At 38.4% G+C, this 19520-nt stretch overlaps 1 protein-coding gene across 1 annotated transcript; it reads left to right on the forward strand.

Annotated features, from left to right (window-relative positions):
* Positions 1-61: 61 nt before the first annotated feature.
* Positions 62-18933, forward strand: LOC145238487 (myosin-4-like). Its single transcript, XM_080101682.1, has 32 exons — positions 62-158; positions 436-584; positions 893-1012; positions 1342-1512; positions 2293-2472; positions 3170-3302; positions 3526-3608; positions 4042-4247; positions 4412-4535; positions 4911-5047; positions 5250-5505; positions 5735-5816; positions 7516-7676; positions 8293-8469; positions 8896-9132; positions 9552-9695; positions 10062-10199; positions 10527-10634; positions 10975-11100; positions 11408-11527; positions 11930-12126; positions 12707-12890; positions 13343-13508; positions 13805-13908; positions 14215-14351; positions 14690-14882; positions 15252-15344; positions 15794-16030; positions 16504-16674; positions 17141-17341; positions 17827-17989; positions 18624-18933. Exons 1-32 carry the CDS (start codon positions 77-79, stop codon positions 18629-18631), a joined length of 4788 nt encoding a protein of 1595 aa, XP_079957808.1. The 5' UTR covers positions 62-76; the 3' UTR covers positions 18632-18933.
* Positions 18934-19520: the final 587 nt, after the last annotated feature.

Below are 19520 nucleotides of genomic sequence, written 5' to 3' on the forward strand. Positions count from 1 at the left end.
AACACAATCTCCCTTCCAGACCGCTTTCGACGTTCTCGGCTTCACGCAAGAGGAGAAGAACGGGATTTACAAGATAATGGGATCCATAATGCACATGGGCAACATGAAGTTTAAGCAGAAACCTCGGGAGGAGCAAGCGGAAGCTGATGGGACTGAAGGTCGGTTGTCATGGAGATGTTGTCTTGACGAGAGTGAAGTGTAATGAAATGTTATCACGTGTTCATAAAATGTGTTGCGTGGGTTTGTCATTTAAAAATTAGGGTTACCATAGCAACTATGAGCAGTGCAAAGTAAAGCTGATCTTTTGTTAATGCTCAACTTACACGTGCTGTACTAAAGCAAAACATTTCTAGCCTAGCAGCACAACAAACGCCAAATTTTGCTCAAAAGTATTCTTGGTGGCAGAATTTAAACCAAATATTTTCACATCCACAGACGCCGACAAGATCACGTATCTTCTCGGAATCAATTCGGCCGAGTTCGTGAAATCTCTTCTCCAACCACGTGTTCGGGTTGGCAATGATTACGTCACAAAGGGTCAAACGGTCCAGCAAGTTTACTACGGGACGGGCGCACTTTCCAAGGTGAAACGGTTTTACTTTAAAACATGTTTTACTTGTAAGCAACTTTAGTAGCGGGTTAAAATTGTGATAACTTAAATGTCTAGTAAATTGATTCTGGGAAGCATTCCCAATTCTGTTACCAGATTCTATTTGAAAAAGACACTGAGGACGCCGGAACAAGTGAAATATATTTGTTCTGTGTACGACCGCTAACTGACTTTAGCCTTGAAACACACGTTTTAAAACTTGTGACCTAAATATCTAAGCTGTAAATTAAACAGAAATGCAACCCAACCACAGTTTCATGTTTTCATTACAATATTTTCCAGGCGGTTTACGACAGATTGTTCAAATGGTTGGTGAAACGGATCAACGAAACTTTGAGCACGAAGTTGCAACGAAACTTCTTCATTGGTGTCCTGGATATCGCTGGGTTTGAAATATTTGATGTGAGTTTCTGACATTTTGCACATAACAGTTCCAAGTTTAGAACAGTGCTTACTTTTTTCAAATTAAAATGATTACTTCCTCAATCAGTTAGACTCAGCGATCGTGGACAGTAATATGTTAACTACGGAAGGGATAGATCTCATAATAACTTAAATTTAATATTGGTTGTATTAGTGGTATAAACGTCTCAAACTTTTTCACATTTGCTGTCAGTTTTCTTTTTATTTCCCGAAACCAATGAAGGACCAAATTATCCAAACCAGGTTTACAATTTCACAAGCTAAATATTTTTTTATTTTTTTTTCAAATTAATCATCTGTTTCACCAGTTCAACAGTTTCGAACAACTCTGCATCAACTTCACCAACGAGAAACTCCAGCAGTTCTTCAACCACCACATGTTTATTCTGGAGCAGGAGGAATACAAGAGAGAAGGGATTGATTGGGAGTTCATCGACTTCGGTCTCGATCTGCAGGCTTGCATTGAACTCATTGAAAAGGTTTCTCATAAACTTGACTAAATGTTGACTTTTAATCAACAATGCCCCAAACTCAAATGAGCTTCCGTCACGTAACGCTTCATAATACGGTGTAGCTGCAGCGCGTTCAGCCATTAGCCACCATATGTGCCCTCCACTGTTTGGCGCCCCATAACGTTTTTTTCCGGCTTGGTGATTGTTCACGATCATTGTGTCGATAAGTGTTTCCATCCTTCCGCAAAGCCAAATAAACTCATTTAAACAAGTCATTCATACCTATGCATTAGTTTCAATTCTTGTAAATTGGTGGTCGGCAATGTTTTCTGTAGTGACCCACACAAAATAAAACATCCCCAACAAAATTCGATCAAACAAAGCAAAAACAAAAAACAAACTGTTTACAAAAAGTTTAGTCACTAAACATGAACGACACAAACTTTTGCTGTTTCACGTTGTCAAATCGCGCCCCCGGCCCAAACAAGAAAGTTTTTGTTTTATCAAACCGACTCACAATTCAGCGTTACTCATAGTTTGTCGATCACTGATGTAAATTAGAGTTGCACAACTCAAATCGTTTTCAACCCAAGTACACACAACGGTAAGCTGCAGACAGTGCACACTGTTTCGACCTATACGGTATCATCATTGCAGCTGATGACAAGAGATCGGTCGTATTGGCTAGTGTGGCCTCCCAACAAACCTTGATGAGACTTTGCAGTCCCAACAGTGTGCATTGACTGCAACTTATCATATATTATCTCAAAGCTTCTACACCATGTTTTATTCCCACTTATTTTCCAGCCCCTCGGCATCATGTCGATCCTGGAGGAGGAATGCATGTTTCCCAAAGCAACCGACATGACTTTCAAAGAGAAACTTTACACGAATCATCTCGGAAAGTCGAACAACTTCATCAAACCGAGGCCTCAGATCAAACGAAAGTTCGAAGCTCACTTTGAGCTCATCCATTATGCTGGAATTGTAAGTTTGCGATCACCACAGAGTTGTAAACGGGCCCGAAATTGAGGCTCGAACCCGAAAGTCCAAGCCCGAAACCCGGCCCGAACCCGAATCGTTTTTGAGAAGCCCGTTTAGGCCCAAAAGTTTGATTGACAGGCCTATACTTGAAGCCTCAGAAAAGACCAAGACAACAAACACAATAGACAATTGGTCTTGAACAAGACGTTTTAGGGCTGTTGGACATTAGGTCAGGTCCAGCAACTGGCTACTTTTTAGCTAGTTAATTTATTTAAAAAAAATACTGACACAAAGTGTAAAGTCAGCCTCGAATCAGACCTTTTTTTGAAAAAACCTAATAAAATGAACCCGAAAGTACAAGCATGAGCTCGATAAAAAAAATCAGCCCCAAAAATTGAATTTAACAAGATCAACGTAAAATTTCGACACAAGTTTAAAAGTCAGCTACGAATCAACTGGTTTTATTTCAACTCCAGCCAAAAAGCCCGGCCCGACTTACAACTCGATGTTTCGGTGGTTTTCTGGTCTTGTTTCTCTTTAAAAATAAATAAATTTGCTATTTTGCTTCTACGCATTGCGTTCAGTGTATTTTGTAAATCCTTTACAATTTCTTCAGTAAGTTTATGTTTATGACTGCCTGACCATATACAGTATAAATCTGATTTGGTAAAACAACTTAAAATTTTCTTAAAATTTTCAGGTTGGTTATAACATCGTTGGTTGGCTTGAGAAGAACAAAGATCCATTGAACAATTCTGTCGTAAACTTGTACAAGAAATCAACAATGAAAGTTCTTGCTACTGTGTGGGATACTTACTTATCACCAGAAGAAGGTAATGAACTTATTGAAGGAGAAATTTACTGCTAATGTTTTGCATTTAAATGTAAATTTAACTGGAAGGGTAGACTTTTTTTTATTAAGTTTGCCACATCATGCTACCGGACATAACTCATTTTCCATTGTATCCAATCCTACTTAAAAAAAACATTAAATTTTTGTGCACTTTAAAAGAACAAGTGAATTAACATATTTTATTGAATCGTTGTGTGTTTTAGCGATGGCTGGTGCGAAGAAGGGTGGGGGAGGCGGACGAAGACAGAAGGGAGGATCATTCCAAACCGTCTCTTCGCTACACAGAGTAAATATTTTCACTAAATATTTCTCAATTTCTGAGGCAGAAATACTCATTGGAAACTGTTTGACCTAATTCACTACAACCTGATATTTCTTAGTAAAGAGTTTATGCAGTCGTAGTTATTCGCTTACTTGACATTGAAATAACCTTGAAATGATAAATAATATTTACTGCAGTGGTTCCCCGCAAATGAGTAATTTGACATTATACTTCAGGATGTAATTATATTATTATTATTTAAATCAGTGACGTCATAGTTGGTAATTTTCGTCTGTTAACAAGAGGGTAAACAAAGCTCGTCTTGTTATTCTGAGGCGTATCGATAATAATATAAAGGCTGAGTACCACTGACTTACAGTTACAGCAAATATACTTGGGTACTATGACGTGTTGTCAGGCGTTAAACAGTAAAATTTTACTGTGCTGTGTTACACAGGAATCTCTGAATCGGTTGATGACGAACTTGAGGTCAACACAACCTCACTTCGTGCGCTGCATCATCCCGAACGAGATGAAGAAGCCTGGTTACCTTGACAGCCAACTTACACTGCATCAGCTGAGGTGCAATGGAGTGTTGGAGGGAATCAGGATTTGCAGGAAAGGTTTTCCAAGCAGAATTCTATACGCCGAGTTTAAACAAAGGTGAAACACCTTTTAAGTTTTTTTTATTGTTTTGTTAATTGTGATTGCCTTAAATGAAAACGAAAAGTAGTAGTTTGCTATATACCATTTCTTTATCATTTAAAACTCTCGTACTCACTGCATATTTTCACATAACATTTCTAGCAAACATTTCTAAACTTTAGATACCGCATCTTGAATCCGAACTCGATCCCTGATGGCCAGTTCGTTGACAGCAAAAAAGCCACGGAAAAATTAATGGCCTCTCTCGAACTTGACACAGCTCAATACAGATTCGGAAACACCAAGGTACAAACTTTGTCGCTCTAATCTGCAATGATGCAGCATGGTGTCAGGTACAAGTACAGGCCCGCGGTGGGATTCGAACCCACGTCTCTCGTAACTTATCAGCTAATCATCAACCCAGTGAGATGCAAAAAAATGGGTTGCACACAAATGTTATTTTGTTTGTTGGAAGCCGGTGAACACATAAAGGGCCGGTTTGGCATTAGCACTCAGCACGCTTCAGCATTTAGCAAAGAAGGTGTAAGTTTTACTTACGACAATCATCTGAATCTTGTGGGTTCGAACCTCGCCCAGTGTTTACTCCTCTTTCTTGCCATGGTGTATTTTGTTTTGGTTTTTACACTGTCTGTATTTTTGTAACCTATCCACGTTGTTTAGATCTTCTTCAAAGCTGGTATGTTGGGAACGTTGGAAGACATGAGGGATGAAAGGTTGACGATCATAATTACGAGGATGCAAGCCAGAGCTCGCGGCAAGAATATGAGAATCGAGTTTAAAAAGATGCTGGAAAGAAAGTGGGTTGGGTTAAAGTTGTTGTTTTTTAGAAAAGTATATATGTGGTAAACTTCCTGTTATCAATTAGGTACGTTTACAATATAACAGTGTTTTTAAAATCTGAACTAAAATATCATAATAACGTGTTGCTAACCAATCTTATGACCTTGTAATAACCTTGTAACATGATATCAAGTTTAAATCCAAGCTTCGTTTCCGTAGACAAGCCTGTTCACTCATCCAAGCTAACATCCGGGCTTATCTCGCTGTGAGGAACTGGGAGTGGATGAGGCTAATGTTTAAGATCAAACCTTTGTTGAAATCCGCGGAAACAGCGAAGGAGCGGGAGGCGATTGAGAAGGAGATGGCGGACGCTGTGGAAAACCTAGATAGAGAGAAGAAGAGGAGACAGGAGCTGGAAGACTCACAGGTGGCTCTCATCCAGGAGAAGAATGATCTCGTCCTCCAGTTGTCAGCGGTGAGAGGAAATGATTTTACATTTAATTTGTCATCTGTTTGAGATGAGAATGCATTACTGGATCGTTAAGATTTTGGTCGTATATTTTGTAAAATGCAATTATTCAAGAATGAAATCCGTTAGGATCGAAAAACTTCCAGATTTTGTTATTTGAATCACCACGTCAATGAGGACGAAACCGCTCATTTACTTCGCGAGTTTTTATTCTTGTTGTTTCGATAATTTCCAGGAGCAAGAAAACCTCCAAGATGCCGAAGATCGATGCGAACAGCTCATCCGATCGAAAGTTGATTTGGAAGGGAAAATAAAAGGTAAATTTGAACACAAAAATAATGTTTAACTCTTTTCAGGCTCAACAGGTTTGCGATTAAGTGAATTATGCGATTAAGTGAATTATGCGATTAAGTGAAATATGCGATTAAGTGAAATATGCGATTAAGTGAATTATGCGATTAAGTGAAATATGCGATTAAGTGAATTATGCGATTAAGTGAATTATGCGATTAAGTGAAATATTCGATTAAGTGAAATATGCGATTAAGTGAACTATGCGATTAAGTGAAATATGCGATTAAGTGAAATATGCGATTAAGTGAAATATGCGATTAAGTGAATTATGCGATTAAGTGAACTATGCGATTAAGTGAACTATGCGATTAAGTGAAGTATGTGATTAAGTGAATTATGCGATTAAGTGAAATATGCGATTAAGTGAAGTATGTGATTAAGTGAAATATGCGATTAAGTGAATTATGCGATTAAGTGAAATATGCGATTAAGTGAAATATGCGATTAAGTGAAATATGCGATTAAGTGAAATATGCGATTAAGTGAAATATGCGATTAAGTGAAGTATGTGATTAAGTGAAATATGCGATTAAGTGAAATATGCGATTAAGTGAATTATGCGATTAAGTGAAATATGCGATTAAGTGAACTATGCGATTAAGTGAAATATGCGATTAAGTGAATTATTCGATTAAGTGAAATATGCGATTAAGTGAACTATGCGATTAAGTGAATTATCCGATTAAGTGAAATATGCGATTAAGTGAACTATGCGAATAAGTGAACTATGCGATTAAGTGAAATATGCGATTAAGTGAAATATGCGATTAAGTGAAATATGCGATTAAGTGAAATATGCGATTAAGTGAAATATGCGATTAAGTGAAATATGCGATTAAGTGAAGTATGTGATTAAGTGAATTATGCGATTAAGTGAATTATGCGATTAAGTGAAGTATGTGATTAAGTGAATTATGCGATTAAGTGAATTATGCGATTAAGTGAAATATGCGATTAAGTGAATTATGCGATTAAGTGAACTATGCGATTAAGTGAAATATGCGATTAAGTGAATTATGCGATTAAGTGAACTATGCGATTAAGTGAACTATGCGATTAAGTGAAATATGCGATTAAGTGAAATATGCGATTAAGTGAATTATGCGATTAAGTGAACTATGCGATTAAGTGAAATATTCGATTAAGTGAATTATGCGATTAAGTGAATTATGCGATTAAGTGAAATATGCGATTAAGTGAAATATGCGATTAAGTGAATTATGCGATTAAGTGAATTATGCGATTAAGTGAACTATGCGATTAAGTGAACTATGCGATTAAGTGAATTATGCGATTAAGTGAATTATCCGATTAAGTGAATTATCCGATTAAGTGAATTATGCGATTAAGTGAACTATGCGATTAAGTGAATTAAGTGATCGGACAATCACTTAAACCAGGAGTCGGCAATCTTGTTTGTACTGCGGACCGTTTTTGAAAGTGAATCGCGGACCGGCCTTAAAAAAACCCACAAATATTTCGAAATGAAAACGTATCAATTAGTTGATCTTCCCTGGGATACATGGGCAAAATGTTTTAAAGCGTTTAACCAGACAAATTCTACGGCCCGGTAACGAACCGGTACTGGGCCGTAACCCGGCAGTTGCCGACCACTGACTAAATATTGAATTTTCAAAATACAATAACTTTGACTTTTTTCAGATCTCCAGGAGCGACTAGAGGACGAGGAAGAGGCTAACAATGACATGGTTTCCAAGAAGAGGAAGTTGGAAGACGAATGCTCCGAACTTAAGAAGGACATCGATGACCTTGAGCTGACCTTGGCCAGGGTAGAGAAGGAAAAACATGCGACAGAAAACAAGGTTACTACGTCATCAAGCTTAATCCAAGCCCCACGAGTTGATAAATATAATTTATTGTTGACACCTAAATAAGTTGATAATTTACTTTTATACGAAAACTTTTCACCAGGCAAAGGTTATTGACAACTTTTCGTAAGTGCAAGAGCCGATATTGTGTAACTTATAACGATGTATAGTCATGTGTTCGAAACCCATGTTAAGCTTTGTCTTGCAGTTCATAAACCTCGGGTGGGCCTATTTTTGGACGCTAAAGTGTAAACTGTGGGAAATGGTGCTGGTTGAGGCAAAGCTGCAATTAACTGCTGGCATAAACTTACCTACAGAAACATCTATATGTGCATAAACGTAAAGTGGTTGCGACTCCGTAAAACACGCTCCCATGTCAACAATCACTTTTGGTGGATGGAATCAACCACGTTTAATTACAACATCAGTTGTTTATGAAAAAACAGTAAAACCAATATGCGACAAAATCATTGGTTAAAACAGAATCAATTGGTTTATTCAAAGTTGATCGTCACTTTAAGCCTCGCTATTGGTGGCTTTGATCCATTCCTAAGTCTGTTATTTTGATCAGTTGTTTACGCTTCTCATTTTGTAACATTTTTGGTTCCAGTTGAAAAACATGGCGGAAGAGCTGATGACGTTGGAGGAAAGTTTAGACAAAGCTCACAAGGAGAAGAAAGCTTTGCAGGAAGCTCATCAGCAGACACTGGATGATCTACAGGCTGAAGAGGACAAAGTGAACAGTTTGACGAAACACAAAAGCAAACTTGAACAACAAGTCGATGATGTGGGTTGATTAAATGGAGTTGTTGTTGTTAGGCTGACTTACTTTGTATTTAAACTGAGAAACGCAATACAAGACATTATTTATAATCTCAGACTAAACGACTGGGACGAAGTTTAATGTAGTTGCTCGAGCGCCCTTTGACGATATCTAGCAGTCTAGTTATCGTGTGTTGTAGGCAGTTTCTGTGCGTTTTAAACCTAGCATTACAAACACCCTTATGTATGTTTCCGTCATAGAGTGTAGACTTACCTTGTTTGTATTACACTGTTATTCATCTGTGTGTCTTATTTTTATTACTGGCACTGACGAAGGCTTAATTTGTTGCCAAAATTGTTAAAACAAAGATATTTTTTCTGTTGTTTAGTTCATTATCTGTATTCTATAATGTGTTGAAATATTTTCTAAATTTGAAACGATATTTTTCAGCTGGAAGCTTCCCTGGAACACGAGAAGAAGATCAGAATGGAGCTTGAGAGGACGAAGAGGAAGCAGGAAGGAGACATCCGGTTGCTGCAGGAAACCATCATGGATCTGGAGAATGATCGTCAGCGTCTGGAGGAGCGGATCAAGAAGAAGGAGTTCGAATATAATCAGCTCGCAACGAAGCTGGAGGACGAACAAGCTCTCATCGCGCAACTGCAGAGGAAGATTAAAGAGCTGCAGGTAAAGTTTGTTTGGTTATTTGCCCGTTTGTCTGATTGAGATCATTTCAGCGGGTGTAGGCTGGAAAATCGGGCGAGAGAAATCCGGGTACGGTTGTCCCATAAAAAAGGGCCGTCTCTACAGTTTAAAACCCAAAAAATGTCAAAAATGATTTGGATTAAATCTGAAAAATTTTGCTTTTGATTTCTGAGTCTTAACAATGGATTTCTAATTTTGATACAAAAGGTCGATCTTGATATCAAAATATAAACATTGGTGAACCTAAAGCGTTTTCATGTTTACGTAATTATTGCCACAGTTTGCGTTTTACTTAATACTAATGACAAACGACTTTTAAAATTGAGATAAAAGAACTTAACTTTTTATTTTTCGTGATTTTTTTACTTTTCAACCTCTCACTTGCTGGTGACGTCATCCAGGCTCGCATCGAGGAGTTGGAGGAAGAGTTGGATGCGGAGAGATCAGCGAGAGCCAAGGTGGAGAAGCAGAGGACGGAGCTGTCACGTGAGCTGGAGGAGCTGAGTGAGAGGTTGGAGGAGTCGGGAGGAGCAACTTCCGCTCAGGTAACTATGGCAACAAGTGAGAGGATAGAACTTTCGTTCTGCAGTTTTTATTTTTAGATGAGAAACGTGATTTGCGAAATATTGTGACGTTTTGCTCGCAATAAAATGATTGTGCGTTAGTGTGCTGCGCTCTTCATTGTGCTACATTTTTAGGTTTAGTGTGTAACAGTTGTCTGATTTAAAATACTTTATTCTAAGCATTGATGGCACGCGGTGACGATGGGTAACCTTAAAGTGGTATGCGAGGGGGCCAGGTTCAGGCTGCAAGTATTGTGGTTTAAAATTGTGAAATAAAACAAATGAAAAAAACACATTTTGCTTGTTTCTATGTTTGGATGTCCCAACTTCCAACCTTCTCTTTCACAGATGGAGCTGAACAAGAGGCGTGAGATCGAATACAGCAAACTCCGGCGTGAATTTGAAGAATCTAATCTTGCTCATGAAGCGATGATATCCACCATGCGGAAGAAGAACGCGGACACATTAGCAGAGCTCAGTGAGCAGGTAAGGAGGAGGATTTAGCCCGAAGTAGAAGTTGGAATTCAATTAGTGGTGGGATTCAGCCGGTTCGCACCGGTTCTATAGAACCGTCTCACAAAATTTTATGAGATCAGCGAACCGGTTAGCATTACTGGTTACTATCAAAGGACTTTTTGTGACAGAACCGGCTGAAAAACATGACTTTTGTAATAGGACCGGCTGACAAATAATTTGAATCCCTCCACTGATTCAAAGTCTAAACTAGGCCCTAAAGTTAGAATTATCAGTGGGTGCAGGACTCATCCCGAAGTGGAGGTTGGGATTCGATTCAGCATCAGGTTTTGTTCCCAGGTCGATAATCTGCAACGCGTGAAGCAGAAACTTGAAAAGGAGAAGAGTGAGATGAAGATGGAGATTGATGACCTTGCCAGCAACGTAGAGGTCGTCACCAAGCACAAGGTGGGGGAATTTTATTGCCTGGAAATTTGAATTAAATGTTTTGGTGGCAAATTCTTTGTCAAACCTTGTTTAAACATCTTCGGTTGCAAAATAATACATTTTTACAGTCGCATCTTAGAATAAAATCATTCAAAAAAAATTTTTTTTTTTTAATTATTCAGTGCAATAGCTGAAAATACCAACTTAAGGCATGAATGTTAAATTAGCCATCGCCACAAGTGGAAACACATGCTAATCATTTGACATTATCTTCTAAACATTTTGTTACTTGCATATGTGCTTTGTCTGTCATGTGCTCAAGCCCGCCACAAAATATGTTTTCACGATTCCCTGTTTGCAGCTGAGCTTCGAAAAGATAAGTCGAAATCTGGAAGATCAACTTTCTGAAACGAAATCGAAGAACGATGAAATGCAGCGAGAACTGAACGAAGTCAACGCGAAGTTTGCGAGATTGTCGAGCGAAAAGGTTGCAATGGGGAAAAAATGTTTTTAAATGTCCGAAACATTCGTTCACCTTAACTGAAACTTCAAAAGGGCTATGGATTAAACAAAGAGTTCTGAAAAAAAGTTTTCTTTATTTCGTTCAAATTTTAAAGAAAACTTCTGAACACAACTTGTCTTTAATTCATTATTTTGTAAATGCGTTTAATGTACACAGGACAAACTATAAACAACGGAGTGGCACAAACATCTTTCTGACTAAAGTATTTAAAAAAATATACTTTTGTTTGTTTAGATGAATTTTTTTTACTTTCAAACATATTTTACTTTAGGGTGAGCTGAGCCGATTCTTAGAGGAAAAAGAGTCACTGATGAATCAATACACCAGAACTCGAAACTCTCTGCAGCAACAACTTGAGGAGCTGAAACGACAAGTTGAAGAAGAGATGAAGGTTGGAAAGTTGATATTTCGAAATTTGTTTGCATGTTTGGGAATTGACCGAACATTATTAGCAACCTTATGCCAAATGTTTCCAAGTGAATGTGCGGTGTTGTTATCCAAAAAACGGCAACGCTTACCTTTATAAAGAACATTTTAACTTGACTTGATTACTTGTGGTTTAGTCAATTATGTGATCTTGTTGTTATTTGGTTAACCACGCTGTGTGGCGCTCGAATATATTCTTGCACAAACACTTTTATTTGCCTAAATGCTGGCCTACATTAAACGGAAAAGTGACATGCTTGTGTTCGAATTAAAATTGTACACAGCAATGACACTAAATGGAGTAAAAACTTCTGATACCGATAAAATATGGGAGTAAGTTATAACTCTCAGTATGTTCCTGCTTCAGGCCAAGAACGCGCTCGCTCACGCGGTGCAGAGCGCTCGTCATGACAACGACTTGTTGAGGGAACAATACGAAGAAGAACAAGAAGCAAAGGCCGAACTTCAACGAGCTCTGTCGAAGGCAAACGCTGAAGTTGCTCAGTGGAGGAACAAATACGAGACAGATGCGATCCAGAGGACTGAGGAACTGGAAGACGCAAAGTAGGAATCTGTTTCCACTAAATTTCATATATTTTTTATTGTAAATATCTGGTTATTGTGGATGTTAGAAGCGACATCCTTTGTACATGGGAAGTTTTGGAAATAACACCGCCAAACCTTAGAGTAGAAGCAGATACAGACCCAAGATTCGAGCAAATACAGCGCATTTAGTCCTGAAGTGGTAACTTCGCTGTTCTGTGCTGGCCCAATCAATCAAGCAAAAAATATTGCGAATGTGAACAACTAGGAACCAATTGATATTCGTTGCATTTATTACTTTTCGCACACACTCAAGTTCGCTTAAAATTTCGGTACTCAGTGACTTTCTTCTGTAAATTTACATAGTTTTGTTAAAAACAAACCTCTTATACACACAACAAATTCACTCTTTTGCAAACTATTCAGAAATCATTGTCGTTATAATCATTGCAAAAATATCAGAAACGTTATAACTATTAACTTACCACTGTAATTTTTTTTTCGATTTTAGATTTCCAATCAAGAGTAGGATTTCAAGAACTTAATTTTTTTGTTTACATTCAATTTAAACCGAGCTTCCATATTTCAATCTCTCTTCCAGGAAGAAACTCGCATCCCGGCTCCAGGAAGCGGAAGAGGCGGTGGAAGCTGCTCAAGCAAAAGCATCCAGTCTCGAGAAGACGAAGATCCGCCTCCAGGGGGAGCTAGAGGACGTTGTGGTGGATTTGGAGAAATCAAACGCAGCAGCTGCAGCGCTCGATAAGAAACAGAGGAACTTCGATAAAGTAGGTTTTGTTCAATTCGAACATGGGTATAAACAACTGAAAGTGTACCGAACAATATCAGACTCTTCACCAGACAACATGGTCATTAACGATTATGACAATAAAATAACTTATATGGAAAATATTTTCTAAGTAACAGAGTCAGTCAACGAATTTACATGGAATGTATTTCGCCTAACTGGCATCTTCGGTTCCTACAAACCCACGGGATAAAATATGGTATATAAATCATTGCTGGGAATTTAGTTGTAACTTTTTGAACCTTAAATCTAATTTAAACAGGCAGTTACCGTTGGCCCATTAAAGCATTAACGTCTATATTCTTTTTACAAAGTTTAGACAACAATTAACAATTTCAGGGTCATGTCCTTTAAGAGGATAAGATTCTGGAAAATAATCCTATGAAATGGTTCATATAATGCGTAAAATTTATTTCTGACTTTTTTCTGCAGGTTTTGTCCGATCACAAAGAGAAACAGGAAGAACTGAGAGTTGACTTCGAACAATCGCAGAAGGAATCCAGAAGCCTTTCAACCGAACTCTTCAAGATGAAGAACGCCTACGAGGAGGCACTTGAGGCGCTAGAGACGATCAAAAGGGAAAACAAAAACTTGCAGGGTAACCATAGCAACAGGTTGAACTTACTTGGTTTGCGCAAAATTTATTTCAACCTTAGTCGAATAGAATACATACATCAATGATTAATATACATTATCGTGTAACATACAGAAATAGTCATACATCTACAAGTAAGTCAACATACCATAAACAGAAAATGAAAAAGCCTGAGTGATGGAATCAAACTTTGCCACAAATGTAAAATTTATTACGCACAAATAATATACAAAAAAGTTATTTGGGTAATTACAATGTTGGTCCTTCTCAGCAAACTATAATGCGTTAAACATTTCCAGAGGAGATTTCTGACATCTCAGACCAGCTTGGCGAGGGCGGGAAAAGCATTCATGAACTTGAAAAAGCGAAACGAGCTCTAGAACACGAGAGAACAGAACTGCAGGTGATTGGCTGCTTTTGTCACGGGTTTCTAACGGACTGAAATTCACTTTAAAGCTTCAGACACCCAAGTATAAAGCACAACACAAAACCTGGGCTGTTAGAGGCGTTATGTCGAATAAAGCTGGTTTCCAAGTATTTCCGCATGGAAAAGTATAGTGAGTTTCTGTGAGTTTCTATGTTAATAGCTCTACCGAAAAGTGTAGCCTGCATGCGCTGAGATTCGAACCCGGGAGTTATATCTTCAGTTTAGGCTTCATATCGTCCCTGGTAACGTTGCTACTAGCAACACTCCTCCACTTTGTTGCAGGGAGCACTGGAGGAGGCGGAAGGAGCGGTGGAGAACGAGGAGAGTAAAGTGCTCCGGCTCCAAGTCGAACTCGCTCAAGTGAAGCAAGATTTCGAACGACGGGTTCATGAGAAAGATGAGGAGATTGACAACACAAGGTATTGTGACGTCATAAACAGAACTTGACTGTTCCATGAAAATTGGATGATTAAATTTAGATTCTTTGCTGATTGTAAAAAATATCTTGCTACTTAAATTTTGAACTGAATTATTCAATGCTGGTTTAGCGAAAATCAAACAGTGGTTTTCGTTGCGTTGTGACGTTCTTGCGTTTCATTCTTTTTCCTTTGTTTATTGTGCACTGCACTAGTCGCATTCAGTGTTATTTACCCTGATGAAGGCGACCTGTATAGGATGTCGAAACGTCGGAATAAAAATACAATTGCCAGAAGAGCTCTATAAACTTTAAACACATGGTAACATAGTTACGTCACAGACGCGCTGGACAGAGGTCAATCGAATCGATGCAAGCAACGCTCGACGCGGAAGGAAAAGCTCGATCTGAGGCGGTCCGGATTAAGAAGAAGATGGAGAGTGACCTGAATGACCTTGAAATGCAACTGAACCACGCAAACCGACAAGCACAAGACGCTGTCAGACAACTCAAGGACGGCCATGCTGCCAACAAGGTCAGTGAGTTCAAGGTCACTCTAACCAACATCGGAAGTCAAGTTTATCGCCCAATGTCGCCTTGTAATTATGTCTTGTAATTAAAGTTATAAGATAAAAAACTACAATAAAGCAAAAAAGCCACAACAGCATAAAAATTCTGATAAGAGACAAGCAAGCCAATATATTTGTATACAACATGACGTTTCGACTGCAACTTGTGTAAAACCGGAAATTGTGCACCCAAGCATAAAAATTGTTGCAAAATATTTAGAGCCAGGCGGTGATGTCAAGTTTTAGTTAAACCTGATTTTCATATTTTATAATCTAATTTATCTTGGCACAATCGCATATTGTTTACTCGTCAAATGATTTGTCGATTTTTTAAGGATTTGCAAATCCAGTATGACGAAGCAACACGTCACAATGAGGATTTGGAAGAGCAAATGTCGATGGTGGAACGACGGGCAAATCTCCTGATGGTAAAAGTTTACTGAATATCCTTTTTCTTATCTTTCTACGCCTAAAAATAAAAGCACCCTGAAATAAAACCCATTCTCCAAACGCCATCTTCCTAATTGTTGTCGAACGGCTTCGCAAAAAACATTTTTCGTAAAAAAAAGTCGGGAAACTAAACTATATTTCGCGCCACTGAAATGCACAACAGGTTATTTGAGGAAAAAAGACAACCAATCCTACCAGAATGAGGTACCAGTTCCTAATGTGTCAAACTAACCATTTTCTTACGTTATCTGCCACTTCTCCTCTCCGATAACCGCAAAGTAAAAGCGAGTTCAACCTTCATCCACTAATTGTTCCCTCCATTCTTTCCTGCTTAAAAATATCTCAGCATTTCCAACTTAGTTTTAGTTCAATTTTGTCGCAATGTATTTGAACAACAGTCGAAACTACTCGCTTTAAATGATCGCAGGCTGAGTTGGAGGAGATGAGGACTTCCCTGGAGCAAGCGGAGCGCGGGAGGAAGATGGCGGAGAGCGAGCTGATGGAGGTTAGTGAGAGGTCGAACCTCCTCCACACACAGAACACGGCTCTCATCAACCAGAAGAGGAAGTTGGAGGGAGAGTTGCAGAATATGCAAGGAGACATTGAGGAGTCGATCCAGGAGCAGAGAAATGCGGAGGAGAAAGCGAAGAAGGCGATTCTCGATGTGAGTTGCTGATTGGTTGATTTGGATTTCAAAAGTTCTTTAATAGTTTTACAAACAGTGTTAACTTTAGGACTGCCTTTTCACAAATTTTGATTTGTTTCAACGTCAAGTGTTTTTGGGCTCGTTCTCACTTTGGATTTTACTCCATTCTTGGTTGCATGGTTAAACTCGCGCTTTTAAACTATAAGTTCGGTTAACTATTAATGTAAATCTCTCGGCAAAACGTTATTGAGCCTCAAATTTTGCTTTAAACTTTGTAACGTTTCGACATTGACTGTTGCCATTATCTGGTTCATATACTTCAAGTTTATAGAGTCTCTTCTGCCAATTGTAGTTTTTTTTTGCCAGAAGAGCTTTATAACTTGATATTATACCTGGCAGAAATAGCTTACATATAAGTGCCAGTGTTTTCGCAGATTCAATTCCCAAACTTTAATAATCCTTATAAGCCGTGGTTCTCACTTATTGTTTAGGCAGCGATGATGGCGGAAGAATTGAAGAAGGAACAAGATCAGTCCTCCCACCTAGAGCGGATGAAGAAGAACATGGAGCAGACTGTGAAGGATCTTCAGATGAGGTTGGATGAAGCGGAGCAAGTCGCACTGAAAGGAGGAAGAAAGCAACTTCAGAAGCTGGAGACCAGAGTGGGTGGTTGAAAGTTTAAACAAACACACAATTCGTATTACGAGCAAGTTGTAGAAGTTACGAAATAACATGTATAACTTGGTGACTTTTCTTTGTTATAAAACTGTCAGTGACTCACCAATAGGTAGTGAGCGCACAACGTTGTTATCTCGAAAACTAAAAATATATAAGTTATGGTTACAGTGGGTTTGATAACAGTAAATAGACCGCTAAACACTGAGTAAATGCCAACATAGCAATACTGGAATAGTTTAACATGATATACTTGTTACTTAATTTCTTTGTTCCAAAATATAATTGTCATAGTAACCAGTTGACAATGTACCAACGTAGTTCGAAAAATAAAGGTATTTTGACATGTTTAAAAAAGTTTATAGCTAACAACCACACTTGTTTTCATTCATATACTTCACATAACGTTGTTGTTTAGACCGCGGTTAATTTGTTTTCACTGGATGTCTTAAGGTGCGTGAACTTGAAAACGAACTTGACGGGGAACAGCGCCGTTCAGTGGATATAACGAAGCAGTTAAGAAAGTCCGAACGAAGAATCAAAGAAGTTAGTTACCAGGCGGAAGAGGATAAGAAGAACCTGACGAGGATGCAGGATCTTCTTGACAAACTCCAGATCAAAGTGAAGACCTACAAGCGACAATGCGAGGAGACGGTCAGTAAAGGCCAATAGTACCCGTTAATGGCGTGTAGCCAAGTTTTGTCGTATTTTGTTGCATATTTTGCAGTTTTGTGGCAAATTTTCGCTGTTGCCTGCATGGCTTAGTTCCAGTAATTAAACAATCCCCCCTACATCGATTTTCAAGAACTGATAATGCCATTTTAAATTGTCTGCTAGAGTTTGTAATTCTTGGCTAACTTTGCCATTTTTAAATACTTAATAAACGTTTCTCCAACCAGGTTACATATTTAGTTACATTTTCGTCCAACTGGTGTAAGTTATACAAAAATGCTCGGTTTTGGTTGAAAAACGTTTGTTAACATTTGCTAACGAACATGTTTGCGACATATGTAAATATTGATAAACGCCTTGGCATCGCGTAGGTCGTAGAACAAGTTTTGGCACTTTTTGGCAACGCGAGTTGACATTTACAACATTCTGGATTTCGATTGAACATTGCTTCGTACGTTGATTGACAGGAGGAGCAGGCTAACTTGAACTTGGCGAAATACCGTAAACTCCAACATGAACTTGACGATGCTGAGGAGAGAGCTGATGTGGCTGAAAGTGCGCTCAACAAGCTTCGGGCAAAAGCTAGGGACGGAACCTCGTATGCCAACTACGGGAAGAAAATGCGTGAAGGTGAGGAACTAATCCGTGCCATTAGAGTAGTGGTCAGGATTTATAATGGCCAAAATTTGCTGTAGAGCAGTGGTTCCCAAACTTTTTCATATTTTTTTCAAAACGGTCCCTTCGCCATTATTTCGAGGGCTCGCGGTCCTTAAGTCTTAATGTGTATTTCACACAAACGAAAGTTGATTGCAGTATTTTAGCTAGTTATGCAAAATTGCGCATAACAATCATCCAAAGACAGCATGTGACATCACAAACAGGACAAAAACATTACGATTGTGCGCGAACAATTGCATTTTTTGATAGTTGTCATTCCATAAAGGCAATTGTTTAGCAATGGAGACAGTCGATTCTCAATTCTACTTTGATTTAAACTTATTTAGTGGCACAAATGACGCCAAATAAGATTATAGAATTACTTCAACCGCTTCGCGGTCCCCCCAAAATTGCCTCAAGGACCCCTAAAGGACCGCGGACCCCAGTTTGGGAACCGCTGCTGTAGAGTGTTAAGTGTAATCTTTTGTTTAAAAGTGGGTTCGTCACTATAGAGTTGGTCGTCTCCAAACCGTTTTAAAAAATGTGTGGAAATATAACACATATATCTCTACATGTTTGTTTTAAATTGGTTTCATTTTTTTTTCAGACATGTAAACTTGCAAAATATTCTTGGAATTCACCAACTGCACAAAAAATATATATTGTAAAAATCTGCATGGAAATCGTACATCAAGTTGTACAGCACTTGCAGCAAGGTTGAAAGTGAGACCAAAATATAATTGTCGTTGATGTGCTGAACTGGTTTGCTTCCCAAGAAGTTTAAGAAGTATGCCAGCCAGTAACCGCACGTGAAGGATATTCAAATAGCACATATACATTACAAATTTGCATGGTAGACTTAAGTAAAGTGTTTGTATCTAAAACTGCTTATCGAGTGCGTTTGTGTAAAGCACAATAAACAAATAAAATCACTTGTGTGTTGGTCTTCGGCTTCTTGGGTCATACATTGAGAAGACAAGTTTTCTTGATGGAAAAAGGGCCATTTTCGGTTTTATGATTTCTATTTAGACCAGTCGACAATGGTTCGTGCAAATGTATGCATCAAATAAGTTTTTGTAGCGTTATATTGAGCAAGTTCTAATTATACTAATTATAATTATACAGTATCTGGGCATCCGTGAAGATTGACACAGTTTATGCTACAGTATCCGGGCATCAACTTTTGTATGCCTAATTTTATGAAACATTTTTTAAACTTCAACTAATATTATGGTTAAATTGCGCTCAAAAATGTATTTTTCACTTATCCCACTCAAAAAGACCAGGTCACCCCGATAAAAAGATAAACTTTAGCATAAACTGTGCCAATCTTCACGGATCGTTATGGCAACCACCAAACACCGACACGCATGACGTCAAATTGGGCAGACTTCGAACCAATCAAGTTCGTTTCTCGTGACCTTTAACCTCCAGAAGCGAAACGCATCAGCTGGTCGCATATTTTTATTTTTTTGTTAGTCGGCTTCACTAAAATCGGTGAAGG

Source organism: Phallusia mammillata, chromosome 7, assembly GCF_965637545.1.
Source record: "Phallusia mammillata chromosome 7, kaPhaMamm4.hap1.1, whole genome shotgun sequence".
In the NCBI taxonomy this organism is placed as follows: domain Eukaryota; kingdom Metazoa; phylum Chordata; class Ascidiacea; order Phlebobranchia; family Ascidiidae; genus Phallusia; species Phallusia mammillata.